The 13,764-nt window shown below is 48.1% G+C and overlaps 1 protein-coding gene across 4 annotated transcripts in view; it reads right to left on the bottom strand.

Annotated features, from left to right (window-relative positions):
• Positions 1-1,008: 1,008 nt before the first annotated feature.
• Positions 1,009-13,764, bottom strand: part of MEGF6 (multiple EGF like domains 6) — a 68,678-nt gene continuing 55,922 nt past the window's right edge. For 2 of the 4 annotated variants that reach the window (XM_025167918.2, XM_088136698.1), the window contains 13 exons: positions 13,502-13,630; positions 11,131-11,259; positions 9,960-10,088; positions 8,847-8,978; positions 8,064-8,192; positions 6,963-7,091; positions 6,054-6,182; positions 5,317-5,445; positions 4,350-4,478; positions 2,814-2,942; positions 2,186-2,317; positions 1,654-1,701; positions 1,009-1,150 (listed from right to left, as the gene is read on the bottom strand). In XM_025167918.2, the coding sequence (XP_025023686.2) occupies positions 1,134-1,150; positions 1,654-1,701; positions 2,186-2,317; positions 2,814-2,942; positions 4,350-4,478; positions 5,317-5,445; positions 6,054-6,182; positions 6,963-7,091; positions 8,064-8,192; positions 8,847-8,978; positions 9,960-10,088; positions 11,131-11,259; positions 13,502-13,630 (1,490 nt within the window). In that variant the 3' untranslated portion in view covers positions 1,009-1,133. Of the gene's footprint in view, positions 1,151-1,653; positions 1,702-2,185; positions 2,318-2,813; positions 4,195-4,349; positions 4,479-5,316; positions 5,446-6,053; positions 6,183-6,962; positions 7,092-8,063; positions 8,193-8,846; positions 8,979-9,959; positions 10,089-11,130; positions 11,260-13,501; positions 13,631-13,764 lie in introns of those variants that run through there. The other 2 variants (XR_015795465.1, XR_015795466.1) reach the window with 2 other exon arrangements.

Raw genomic sequence — 13,764 nt, 5'->3', positions numbered from 1 at the left:
ACCTGCCAGTCAAATTTGGGCGCAAGATGCTTTACCACCGGGGTCGCGCCAAGTTTTTTCCAACGGGTTTTAACTGCCCCAATTCAGGAAATGGAAGCGCTCTGCTCATTTTCGGTTACTTTCTTTTTCTAAAGAAAAATCTGCTCCCTTCCCTTGTCGTCAAGGGATCTCTCTCTCTCCAGATTGTACAGTTTGGGGACCCAAGAACATTTTTCGGAGAACGTAAAAATGGGCAGAAGTATCAATCAATCAATCAATCAATCAATCAATCAATCAACTGCAATACTTACCTTGAGTTTTACTTGATTTTATTAAAAAAAAGGAACCACAAAATTCATTTAACTTCTGTTTTGAACATAAATATTACAATAATCATTCCTTTGAATACAAGACAATACACTTAGCCCTTTCTTACAACGAGCCAGGGGTTGGAGGGGGGGAATATGTCACAAACATGAGAAACGGTGTCTATGCGTTGCATACCCCAAACGTGGCTAGAAATGTGGGTTTAGCGGCCTCCCGTTTCCAAAACACAATTTCTCTATGGCCGTCCTTGAACTGAAACCCGCCGTTGGGTGTCCTTCCCTCCCAACTGTCAAAAGTCTTCCATTTCTTCCAAGTTCAGTTTGATGCCTCCCATCAAGATCCCCCCAATAAAAAAAATAACAAAATCACACCGTTGCAAGGTAACCAGAGGTCATCTAGTCCACCCCCTGCTAAATGCAGGATCTTTGAACGCCCTCCAAGTTACAGATTTCCCCATTGCTAGAGAAAGTTGATCTGTTTTAGCCTGTTCCTTTTTGGGTGTGTTTTTGGATCTCTCGGCCCTGAATTCTTGGGGAAAATATTCCCCCCCCCCCAAAATCTTTTTTCAGGAAAAACAGCAGAGCCTTATGGCATCTTCCAGCCAACTGAGAGCAGCCTAAACTTTCAAATTGCACCAAAATCTTGGGCATCTTAAAGAGCATACAAGAGCCACGTTGCTGTTTTCGGCGAAGCACATTGGCCCAAGGCTCCCTTTTTGATGTGCCAATTCATAAGCGCCTTCCGATAAATGCCAGAATCGGGCAAATCTCAAACGTCGGTATTTTATAGCGTCCTGGTAACCTTCTTTGGAGGAAAGGCGTGGCTGCCTAGTGCTTCACCGAACCTGGAAGGAGAAACGTAACAATTAGGCATTGGCCAATCCTATCCATAATCCAGCATTCATCCCGTTTGGCACGGCCATGTTTCAACTTCTTCGTACCTTCCCTGCATGTAGAAAGCTAGCATCTCAGGGAGAAAAAGCACCCCTTCACTCCCTGAGTCTCGTGAACCATAAAAGACCTTCCAGATCTGGATTTTGAAGCAGTACATGGAAGGGATTAAAAAATACATTTCTAAGTACATGGCTTTAGTGTGTAGGAAAGTGGGAGAAGATGGAAATGCATGCTAAAAAATAATTTCTACTTCTGGAAGTTGTTTCTTCGGCTGAGATAGTTATGTCACCTGCCTTTTTTTTTTTTTTTACAGTTAAATTGGTTCAAAGTTGTACAACTGTTTTAGCTATCGACCTCTTCCTCCAAATAATTAAGTTAAACTTCATCTATCTTTGTTGCATCTTACTCGTTAATTAAATTGCTGTTTTATATAAAGAAGTGGGAAATGACTCACTGTGCCCGGCTTCTTCCCTTGCGTTGGCTATCAGTTGAGGTGGGCCTCCTTAGAAAGGAATAAAAATATGAAATTTCCCCTAGGATAAAACAGTATCTTTTGCTGGGCTGATTTTTGCAGCAATAAGGATGTTTGCGCGGATGGGAGACCACAAGGCAATGCCCAAAATGCCAGCTAGATGGGGAAGTTGAAAAACACTTTCTGGAACAAAAGCAGTGGCGTGCTATTTCCTTATTTATTCTGGGTAAGCCAGCGAGAGTCTTTTTGAGAGAAATGTGTAAAATAAAGATATAAATAAATATAAAATAAATGTAAATATAATAGCTTAAATCCACCATCCAATGCATAGAAATAAGAGCCCTGCTGTGTTATACCCCACTACATCATAAGTGGAGAGTCTTCCATTTCATGCCCCAGGAAAAGTTTTATTACATCTGGGCTCCCTGCACCAAGAAAGCTAGCTTGTCAGGGAAGAGGATTTTACTTATGTCTTGCCAGCTCTCGCAACTAGCCACCTGTCAGTCCAACATACCTTCTCGACATGTCATTCCTATGTATCCGTGAAGACACGCACACCGTCCATTCTGGGCATTGCAGAAGGCGTTAGCCGAGGAACATTCGCAGGTTTGAGAACAGTCCGGGCCAAATTTTCTGAGCTGGCAGTCTGGATTAGCAGGAGGGGTCGAAGAGAATGATTAAATTCGTATGCAAACCCAGAGTGGCTCATTTTGCACCCTGATCTAAATGATCAACCCTCAACTCCCTCAAGCTGGGTCCTCGAAGGGCATCTAGTCCACCCCAACCTAAATTAGAAATTTTCCCTAGCGTTCAGCTGCGGCTCTCTCTCCCTCTTTCGTGTGTTCATTCCTGCGTTTGCAAAATTTCCTGAAGGCTTTGAACGGCTGGCCAACAGAAAAATCATAGGGGAAAAAACTCAATAGCAATAAATAAACCCACCGGGTTTTAAAAATGTGAAAAACCCCAACAGCATCACGAGAGATGTAAAATGATATCAAGGCAAAGTCGCGGGCCTGCCAAGTTATCCCAACCTTCAAAACAAGTCTCTTCTCAGCAAATCCGCGGGAAGATTTGGTTCGGAAATTTGCCATTTTTTCCCCAGCCTCTTGCTAAGACAGAAAGGGATCCATTTGCACGCTCACCCACGTCACACTTAGCTCCTGTTTTCCCCGGAGGGCAGAGACAGCGGCCGGTGGAGGGCTCGCACGGGGCTTTGCCTTCACAATCACACAAGCGCTGGCATTTCTGTCCGTATCGCCCTGCATCGCAGCCTGTAACCGAGAAAACACCGCCTTTTTTCCGAAGCCCATCCTCTGCCATTTTCATTTAATTTATTTGAAATATCTGCCTCCTGCTTTCGGTACAAAAGCCAGTCTAAAATTGGAAATAAAGAACCCAAAAGCCATATCCAGAAAATGAGGGGAAAAGCAGAAAAGAAAAAACCTTATTTAAGTTATTGACTTCCTTAACAGTGAGTTAAATCATAGCTAATATCGAAGTCGCAGCTTCACACACACACACGGATTTCAGCTATCCAAGTAGCATCTGAGAAATATTTTACACCCTACGAATTCTCTGACATTTGGCAAATGTCAGCGTTCCCCAACCATGAAATTGCTGGCAAATATCAGCAGTGACTAAGTTTTGGACATTAGACAAACAGGAAGCTTTTGACTTTGCTAGCAATTCAATGCGTCCCTTTCCAAATGCTTATCCATTGCCACGAGTTCGTCTCAAGGCGGCTAAAAATCACAGGCATTGCCCGCCCGGTGTGCTTAATCCATATGTTTATATCTCACCTTTCATTCAGGAGCTCAAGATGGCATTTGTAGCGCTCCTTCCTACTTTTCTGCACAACAACCCTGTGGGGTAGGCGGGCCAAGAGAGCGGGATGGGCCCAAAGTCACCCAGGGAGTTTCTAAGGCTGAACAGGACCTACAATCCAGGTCTCCCCACTCCTAATCAGGTGACTTGACTACTACTGTGCCCACGTGCCCAGTGATTTCTCCTCCCATAAAGGATAGCCAGTCAGGGAGCCAAGAGAAAACCACTCGTTCTTGGACCGAAACTTAGCCTGAAAGACCTTTAGGAAAAGCATCCAGTAAGATACCAAAGATAGATTGGAACTCACTGCCCTGTTCTGCCCATGCAGCCGTTCCAAACCGTTCACAAACCCTAATTTGTGAAATGGCGGGCATGACAATCCGCGTTTCTTTCTCCCGAAGGAATCAGCCTCAGAACAATTTAACTCACCTGCATTTTTCAAGACAGCTTGAGATATCACAACAGGGGCCCCCAGCTGATGTTCAGATACACGTCTTATTTCTGACAGCAAAAGGGGGAAACATGTATTTCCCCACAAATTCCAATTATGGGGGCAGGTGGGTCCTCTGGCTCACCATCCAGCATTTTACTGATAGCACAAAAAAAGCAGAAACTAGAATGGGAGGGAGGGTATCCTCTTCTAGAAGGCAAAGCCACCTGAATCGCACTAAAGAATGTTCCTTTCTGCAGCCTAATTGCCTAAAAGGCATGACACAAAAGGAAGAAGGTACGCGGAGGGAAGAGGAAAAAAAAACACTGGGTTACTCATTTAAGTTTTAAAAAGGAGTGCTTAACTTTAAACATTATATCCTAGCTAACTTTGGGATCGGCAAGGATGCAAGAAGGCTAGGTACCTTTTTCACAGTGGTGGCCGTGGAACCCTGGAGGACAAAGACATTCCCCGGATCCCGGATTGCACGATGCTCCGTTTTGGCAGTCGCACTGTTCTTGGCATCCGACCCCGTGGAATCCAGCGGGGCAGGCTGAAGGGTGGGAACCAAAGGAAAGGGGTATCAGGTCCGTGAAAAAAGGCCATCTCACGTTGTTTTTGCCTGCCCAAAATGGCACTCTTGTCATGAAAACTAATAATTTTGAAGCTAATGTATTTTGGATGGGAAAAATTGGAATATTGCATATACATGCATGTATAGATTCATTCCAAATATGCAGCCTTTTGAGCTTTTCGGGGGGGGAGGACTGCAGAGTCCAGCTTTGTGACCCCAAATTCTTCAGATTACTACATTTCCTTGGATGCAAATCCCCGTGAAGTGGGAAAATCCCCCTTCCAAGTCAAATGTGAACCAAAGTCCAGAACCACTGGACTCCCATAATGGTGATCCAGCACAGCCAAGCCTAGCTGGGAATTATGGGGATCGGAGCCAAAAACTGCTGGCGGCCACGAGATTGGAGAAGGCCGGCTGGGAGTCACATCCGGAGCCGGCACGAAAATCGGAAGCAGGTTCAAAACCCGGACGGACGCTGGCACAAAAATGACTCCGCTTTCGAACACGAGTGCGAGGAAAGTTGGTGCTGGGAGCCTCTTCCCTGAGTGTGCCGTACTCGAGATCCCAAATACTTGATGAGATCGCTCCCACACACCCTGCCGTACTTGAGCGTGGGAATCCCCGAACCCGGTGTTCCCTGATAGGCCATCCCCTGAAATCAATCTATCCCGTCACAGCCAATCAGCTGCTCTGCTGCACGCAGCAGTGGCTGTCCTGCATGGGGGGCTCTGATGCAACGCTCTGGCCTCTGCCCCTCTCCGCCTCGTCCTTTCGAGGGTTTCCCAAACCGTCTCGTGCATGATTGTCGCGGACTTACTGTGCTCACACCGGCTCCCGTAACGGCCTTTCCCGCACTGGCAGGCCCCCGTGACCGGATCGCAGGTCCCGTTGCTTTGGCAAGTGCAGTTCAGCTGACAGTTGGCCCCATATTTCCCTGAGGAGCATCCTGCGGGGAGCACTCTGGTTTACATTACACAGCCTCTCTCCGTGCTTTGAAAACATCCCGTATTCCCTGATAGGCTAGCTGTCCATGGGCAGGATTTTTTTTTAAAAAAAAAAGTGTGAACCAACATCATTTAGAGGAGGAGTCCAAATCATTTGCCAAATGGTGCCCTACAGGGCCTCTTCGATCCTGTCTGTCTGCCTCCCTGGCAGCTTAGATTTCTACATGCAAGGAGGAAACCCTTCCTTCGCCACACAAGAACCGCTCTATGTGTGATTGCCCCGCGGTCACGTCATGCCCAGTCCTGCACCTTAGGGTGAGACTGAAAGTCCTTATCCTAAGAAAAGGGGGAAAAATTGAGACTGAATTTGAAATGCCCAAAAAGGGGACTGTGTTCCCCCCCGCCCCCCCGTACAACTGGCCTTTTAGAACCTGTATGTCAGGTTCACACAGCATCCTTCCAGAAATTTTAAATTATGGATATTATTAGATTTCCTAGCCTACGAATGGAGCCAGGAAGCGGGTCGTCCAGCAGAACTCCAGGAGACTGGAGGGTCTTTCACCAGCCGAGCCGGGACTCGTCCTCGTTGTCTCGCAGGCAGGAGAAATACCTGTTTCGCAAAAGACCCCGGTCCAGCCGAGCCTACAGAGGCAGGATCCATCTTCCGGCAGGCAGATTCCTCCATTTCGGCAGGCGCAGGTCTGGCGGCAGTCGGAGCCGTAACGGTTTGGGGGGCACCCTGTTGGAGAAGCCACCAAGACAGGCTGAGCCCCAGAGGCACAGGTCGGGTACAGCTGCCAGCTGATGCAAACCCCAGCTGAACTGGCAGCAGCATCTAAGGAGCCGAAGGGGCCCGTGGGGTCATCCAGTCTGACCCTCCTACGGGAAGCCAAATTAAAGCACCTGAGCCAATCGTGCACCCCTCCAATCTTCCTGCTTAAAATGTTCCTTTTTGCCCCCAAAGTTTCATTTAAGTGAAGCCACCTAGAGCGAATCTGAGGGTCCGCGTAGCTTCCTAGCTGCGATCTCGTGTCTTTATTTTTGTGTGTGGAGTAACAAACAAAACACTTACAAAGTGTTCTGCTGGTTGTGCAAAACTTTTTTTTTTTTTGCAGCAGGAGCAGCAGCAGCCCGTGCCTGTTAATTTATTGCAGATATAAAGACGAAGCACTTGCAGCTAATCACCACAACGTCCCTGCGAGGCGGGCTGGGCTGGGACAGAGAGCCACACCCCCAAGCCCCAAAGTTTGGAACCTTATTTCCCTCGTTCCTTGTCTGTATATCAAAACACTCGGCTCCCATCAACTGCTGCTGCTGTTCACGACGATCCTGCAAGATAGGCCTTAGGAAGTAGTGGCAACCGTGGGATCTCACCCACAGCCCTGTGAGGTAGGCCAGGCCATGCAATTTCCCCACACTGGCTTTTCAAGCTGGAAGGGCCCTTCCCCATCACAGTGCATATTATGGGATGCGATCCCGCGCTCCCCAGAAGGGTGGCACGTAAAATGAAGCGACTCACCGTTTTCACATCTGGGACCGGTTTTGCCCGGCGGGCAAAGGCAGGAACCGGACACGGGGTGACAGGTGGCATTTACGGCGCAGGGACACCGAAGGGCACAGTCAGGGCCGTAGCGTCCCCTTGGGCAAGCTGGGGGGGAGGAAAAGTCCACAGTGCCCCTTAGTTGGCCTGTCAAATGCCACGGGGGGACGTTCGCCCCCAGCCGTCCCATCGCATTCATGCCGGTGGTGGTGCCCGAAGCAGGCAAACTGTCCCTGGCTTGTAGGCCAAGGCACCAAGGAAAACCAATAAAATAAAATAAAAGAATAAATAAATAAATGAATAAATAAATAAAGCTGATGAAGCCCAGCAAAATAAGTCAAATAACAAAAGCAAAAAAGGAAAACACAACAGTAAATGAAACAAAGAAAGCAATCAAGGCAAATAACGAAACGGCAAAATATATACAGCAAGGAAAACGAAACGAAGCAATAAAGTTACGCCAATCAAAATAAAACCGGAAGCGCAACCGCACGATCCAGCGGCGCAAGAAAGGAATAAAGAAAGATGCTAAAATCAGATCAATGAAATCAAGCAAACCAAGAAAATAATAAGTAAAATACTGAGACGAGAGAAACGCACTAATGAGTAATGAGACGATACATAAAGAAAGCAAAACCATAAAGAAGCAGAACCGACGGAAGGACGGGGCGATGGGGCCTCTTGAGACGGAAAGGTGATGCATTTCAAAACTTCCGCCAAAATGCAGATACAGAAAACGAACCAAGAGGAAGCCAGCGAGAAGCTGTTCGGACGCGGTCCTCCGATTAAAAGAGGAACAATCCTTAGCTGATGCCACCACGAAAAAGTGCCCGTTCCAGCACTGGGTTCGCCGTCGCAGCCCACATAAAACGGGTGGGCACCGTGCCATCTTGACTGTTTCGAAACGCCTGCTGGGCCCTTCTTCTTTCCACGCGCCTAATCTTGCGTTCCCAACAATCCTCTATTTTTCTGGCAGGCTTATAAAAGAAGACAAGCCTGCCTGTGACCACCTTACAGCCTTTGGGGTAGGTCAGTCTATTTCTACGTGCACCGCTCACCATAAGGAAGTAGCCTGCTTACCTATGCTACAGTCCGCTCCGATGTATCCAGCTGGGCACCGGCACGCCCCTGTCGTGGTCACACACTGTCCTCCATTCTTGCACCCGCACGCCCTCTCGCAATTCGGCCCGTAGCGCCCCGACGGACATTCTGAAAGGACGTAACCCGAGTTATGAAAAGAAGCTGTTAGCCAGCGGAACAGGCTGCCACGTGATCTAGTGGGTTCCCCTTCTCTGGCAGTCAGAGGTGCTCCTGTGGATCCAGGGGGCTGGACCGGATGACCTCTGAGATCTTCCCCACCTCTAGGACTCTCTGAATTTTTTCCAAAAAAGCCTTCCAATTATTGGAGGACAATTAGAGGGGGGCCATTGCAGAAGACCTCCTCACGTCGAAGAAAATGCTCCAAGTCTCGAAGGGTTTAATCAGGGGTTAATCTTGGAAACGTTTTACAGCTGGTTGAAACTGGGAACTGTATAATCCTTTTTTTTTTTAAGAGGGGACCCCCTTCCACCGGCTTGCACAGTCCACCCACTCCATTTACATTTGTCATGCCAAATTTAAAAAGCAATTGGACAGTTTTCCCGTCGTGGGATTAGGTTTTTTGCCTCTGGATGCTGGATTCAATTTTGGGGGCCCCAAACCTTTCAGTTTCCTTCCCCCAGTCTTTCCTGCTCGGCTTCTGGCCAGCATATTAAAGTCCTGTGCCACAAGGATTCCATCTTTGCTCCCCATGGGGGGTTCTCCCCCTTCCCTGCCGTGGCACCCCCAAATCCATTCCCCACTCGCACCCTCCTGGAAACTCACTCTGCTGACAGCCGCTGCCGTGGTATCCCGGGGCGCAGAGGCATTTCCCGGTCACCGGGTGGCAGTCGTGGTTCATGCCGGCGCACTGGCAAATGCGAGCACAGTCCGGGCCAAAGGTGCCAGGGGTACAGGCTGTGGGAGAGAACCAGATGTGCCCCAAAGCATTTCCGACTCCAGAAAAGGGGCGCAGAAAACGCCAGCGGCTTTTCCGAGCGGCGGATGGCCAGGCGTGCATTGGATAAGAGCATGACAAGATGCCTCTGCACATGTCTTTAAGCACATGTGCCCAGCTACCAAAACCCTCCAGGATCCTCTCCTTAACCCTAATTCTTTCTGTTTCATTCAACTGAAAAGAGGCCAAGCGGAACCCACAACAAACCGGGGTTGGACTAGATGATCTTTGAGGACCCTTCCACGATTGCAAAGGTGCTGAAACATCCCGGTGCCATGGTCCTATTTCTCCTAGTGTCTGAGTAATGACCCCTGCATTACTCAGGGATCATTACTCATTACTGAGACATGAAGTGTTGGCACCCCAAGGTTGACCTGCTCATTTCCTATAGGCGTGATTTTTTTTTAACTATGCACGTGTGAGATTTCCTCCACGTGACCCATGGGCCTCTTGGAAGAGATCCAAAGAGGAGGAGGAAGAGCCGGAAGAAGAGGAGGAAGGTGGTTTTAATAGGATGGAGGCGGTGTCCGAAAGAAAAACAGAGAAAAGAAGGAATGATGCCAATTAAAATTCACTTGCCAGCTGGGTGTCGCCAAATCCAAAGGAAATTGGATTTGGATGGTGAACAGATTCCACCGTCCTTGAAGCCTTCAAACTAATCGCCATCAACTGCCAACATTTCCCTGTTTTTCCACCCAGCTGCCGCCTTTCAATGGCAACCACCGCGTCCCGGATGCCAAACGGAGCCGGCAGAAGCCAGAGAGCGCTGCCAATCTGGACTTTGATCCTGGCTCGGTTCTCTTTTATTAATTCACCCCTCACGGATCAACTCCCTGACTTGGCTGCTTTTCCAAGGGAGCGGCGCTTGCCAGAATCCCAGCCGGGCGTATTTCTCGTCCGCAAATGCGAAAGCGGGGCGGCTGCTCGGCCTCCGGACTTACGCTGCTCACACCCGTGGCCCGTGAAGCCGGGGGGACACCCGCACTGGCCGGTGATGTGGTTGCAAGGAGACCCCGCCGGACAGTCGCACTTCGCGGCACACCCCGTCCCAAACGAACCGGGCAGGCAGGCTGGGGGGAGCAGAGAAAAGAGGGAGACACCCCAGTTAGGATTTTAGCAGCAGCGGAGAAGCGAGGGGGGAATAAAAACCGAACCAGAAAACATTCTGGGGGGGGGGTGTGAATGTTTAATTTGGGGGATATTTCCCCACACCCCCCAACTGGGTAATTCCCCAAGGGAGGAACCACTCCTAAGCCAGCTTCGTTTTTTAGAGAGCGTTCCTGCTCCCCTCTCTGCTTCACCCCCTTCCTAGAGCAGCCGTCCCCAATGGGCCATTGCTGCAGGGATGCTGGGGATGCTGGGAGCTGGAGTCCCCATCCAGGAAGGAGAACGCAGACATTCCCTTTACTTTTTCCTGCACAAGAGAGAAAGTCTCCCCTAATTCCATGTTTGAAGAGACATTTCTGCTTCATAAAGGGAAAACCTCTCACTGCTTCTCAAGAGGGAATGCCTCTTCTTATGTCATCTCAGAAGAGGCATTCCCTTTACTTTTTCCTGCACAAGACAGAAAGTCTCCCCAATTCCATGTTGGAACAGAATTTCGCTCATCAGACAGAAGGCTTCTTTTCCCTGCATCTCAAGAGGGAATGCCTCTTCTCTTCCCATTACAAACCTGAGCCAGCAACCCAGGACATCTGTTCATTCATTTGTTTGCATTAATTCATTTATTTGGGGCTCCCCTCGCGCAAGATGGCTTATACCAAAGAAATAAACCAGCCCCCTCTCATAGATGCTTTCAACGCTTTGCAGAGGGATGGACTAGATGATCCTTGGGATCCCTTCCCATTCCGATCCAAGCCCTCAATAATTCTAGGATTCTCTGACCCAAAAACCGCCCCCAAAAAATGTGAAAATCCCAGCTCCAGCGGAAACACACCGAACCAGACACGTTTGGAATGAATAAAGGGAGAATTTAGGGCTGTCTTAAAATTTGGCATTACGGGGACCTCATGTAGGTAACCCCCAAATGAAGGGTGCAGAGCGTATGCAGACTTCCTGAGTCTTGCCCCAAAAGGGTTATTCAGACAGGAACAACCCTCTTTCAGCCTTCACCTTTCTCACAACGGGATCCTCGCCATCCTGGGGGGCAGTCACAAGCCCCCGTGACGTGATTGCACGAGACCCCATCTTCGCAGTCACACGTTTCCTTGCACTGTTTCCCGTACGTTCCTTCAGGACAAGCTGAAAAAAAGAAGGAACTGCTAAAGAATTGCTGAGTCCATCCATTAGAAAGGCAATTCAATCAATCACCTCAATTAATCAGGCAGCCAATTTTAATTTACTTTGTTTTTTTTTTTAAGATTTAGAAATACGGATCTCTCTTAATTCTGTTCCCCGAAGAGGGATCCCTTTTCCTGTCAGCCAGACAAGAGAGTATGTAGAAGAGACATGCTCCTTTTCTGCACAGGAATGAATCTCTGATTCTGAAGACAAAAGTTGCCTCTTTTGAGGGAATGCCTCTTATCATGTCTTATGTTTTTCTTATGTTTTTCCTGCATTAGAGAGAAAGTCTCTACTTCCATGTTAAAAGAGACATTTCTCCTTCTTAAAGAGAAAACTTCTCACTGCTTCTCAAGAGGGAATGCCTCTTCTTATGTCATCTCAGAAGAGGCATTCCCTTTACTTTTTCCTGCACAAGACAGAAAGTCTCCCCTAATTCCATGTTCAAAGAGACCTTTCTCTCATCAAACAGAAGACTTCTTTTCCCTGCATCTCAAGAGGGAATGCCTCTTCTCTTCCCATTACAAACCTGAGCCAGCAGCCCAATGCATCTGTTCAAAAGGCAAAAGGTCACGATCAAAACCAGGGGATTCGAGCTACCTGGAAGGTTTGGACTAGATAGTAGGTGGAACTTCCTGACTGCACAAGCTGTCAAACGGTAGAACAGCCGCTGAACACAACTGGTGAGGTTTTGAAATAAAGGCTAGATGATCCTTTGTCTGAGATGCCCTTCCAGACCCTGTGCTGAACAGGGGTTGGACTAGATGACCTTAAGATCCCTCCCAATTTGTTGATTCCATATGACAAATCAAATTCAGTTTTAAGCATATTCCAAGGAGTTGCCCAACCAATTCTCTGTATATTATTTGGGGGCATTGCTGACAACAGCAGTTGATCCCTCCCCATTGCAAAATTTCCCCCCTCTAATCCAGACCTTGAGCCGTTACCGAACTGAAAGCAAAGTCTTCTTTCTCAACAGCAAATTGCACGGTTTAAAGAAACAAGGAACATCGCCCCCCCCACCCAAAAAAATCAGCTGTGGGAGTTCAGAACCAGGATATCCGCCCTCAAAACCCCGCTAGTCTATAGACTAGCAAAAAAAAAAATTATTGGCACCGAGCATGATTCAAAAACTCTGGCTGGAATGGAACAAAAGGAAGCAAAAAAGAATTAGAGAATCAGGTTGTGTTTGGAATTAATTCTCTTTTTTGCTCGTGCCAAACGCTGCCAAAGGGCGATTGCTGGAGAAATTCCTGTGATCCAAACCCTCTTGTACTTGGATTTTACAGCTTGTTTATCTGTCCTCAGAAGCAAAAAAAATTTTTTTAACAAAAACCCTGGGCAGGTGAATATAGAAAGAATGAAGTTGGCTGTCCAAACTACTTATTTGTTCGATTAGATAAGCAAGAATGATGGCTAGATAAGAAAAGAGTACTGAATTGCAGATATTGTGAAATTCCTCCAGCATCAGACTAAAATCCAAGCTATACACCGCTTGTAATTTTGGGGGGGAACATTCAAATATCCAAAGTCCAGGACCCCCAGTTTATTCTTCGTCTAGAAACTATCTTTCTATGGTTGGATGCAACGCTGGATTCTTCCTGACCTGGTGCCCACTTTGCATTAAGCCACGTTTAACCATGGTTTACTGGTCAAGCCACAATTGGGTGGAGTAAACCATGGCTTCCGAACTATGTGGGGAGAATCATGCAATTTCACTTTGCTGCCTAGCAAAAGACACAAACACAATGGCTTAGCCAAACACGAGTCTTAAAAGTTACGCCAAAAAAAAAAAAAAATCAGAGATGCCTGGATGGGGCACCACCAGGTGCTCACACTCTCCTTCCAGCTGACCAGCTCCAATCTCAACTGCTCGTCAAGAGTTTAGCGAAACAGCCAGGTTGCCCATTCCAAACCAAAGATGCAACCAGAGCAGCATCTTCCCTCGGAAGCAGCCACCAAGGTTCTCCCCACAGCATAGAAATCGATCGAGATCCTTGTCCCCAAGGTATCTGCCGTTACAATTCAGACATATGCGGGCTTCCCACCAGCATCTCAGGCCTGATAAATCTCGATCCCATCCCTCGCTCCATGCATTTGATCAGTCTCGCTTTGAAAGCATTGGACCGCTTCGGATACGGGGACGGCGGTGACCCCTCTCCCGCCGGCCACAAAGGAAAAAGCCAATGCCATTACGACTTACCTTTCTGGCACTTCTCACCGGTCCAACCATCACGGCAAAGGCAACGCCCGCTCTGCCGGTCGCACCGGCCTCCATTAATACAGTTGCAGCTTTCTCGGCAACCCGGCCCGTATTTTCCTTGGACGCACTCTAAAGAAAAGAGACATCTCTGGTATAGCCCTTCTGGGACTGAACCACTTCGAACGGCGAGGGGGGGGGGTCTTAATTTGAAGGCTGCCTCATGGTCCAAACCACAGAAAATTAAATAAAGCTAACGCTTGTGG

Source organism: Python bivittatus, unplaced genomic scaffold, assembly GCF_059951505.1.
Source record: "Python bivittatus isolate LINGU-HERP-01145 unplaced genomic scaffold, Pbiv_v1 ctg000090_np1212, whole genome shotgun sequence".
Classification (NCBI taxonomy): domain Eukaryota; kingdom Metazoa; phylum Chordata; class Lepidosauria; order Squamata; family Pythonidae; genus Python; species Python bivittatus.
This window is presented reverse-complemented; position numbering and strand designations above follow the sequence as displayed.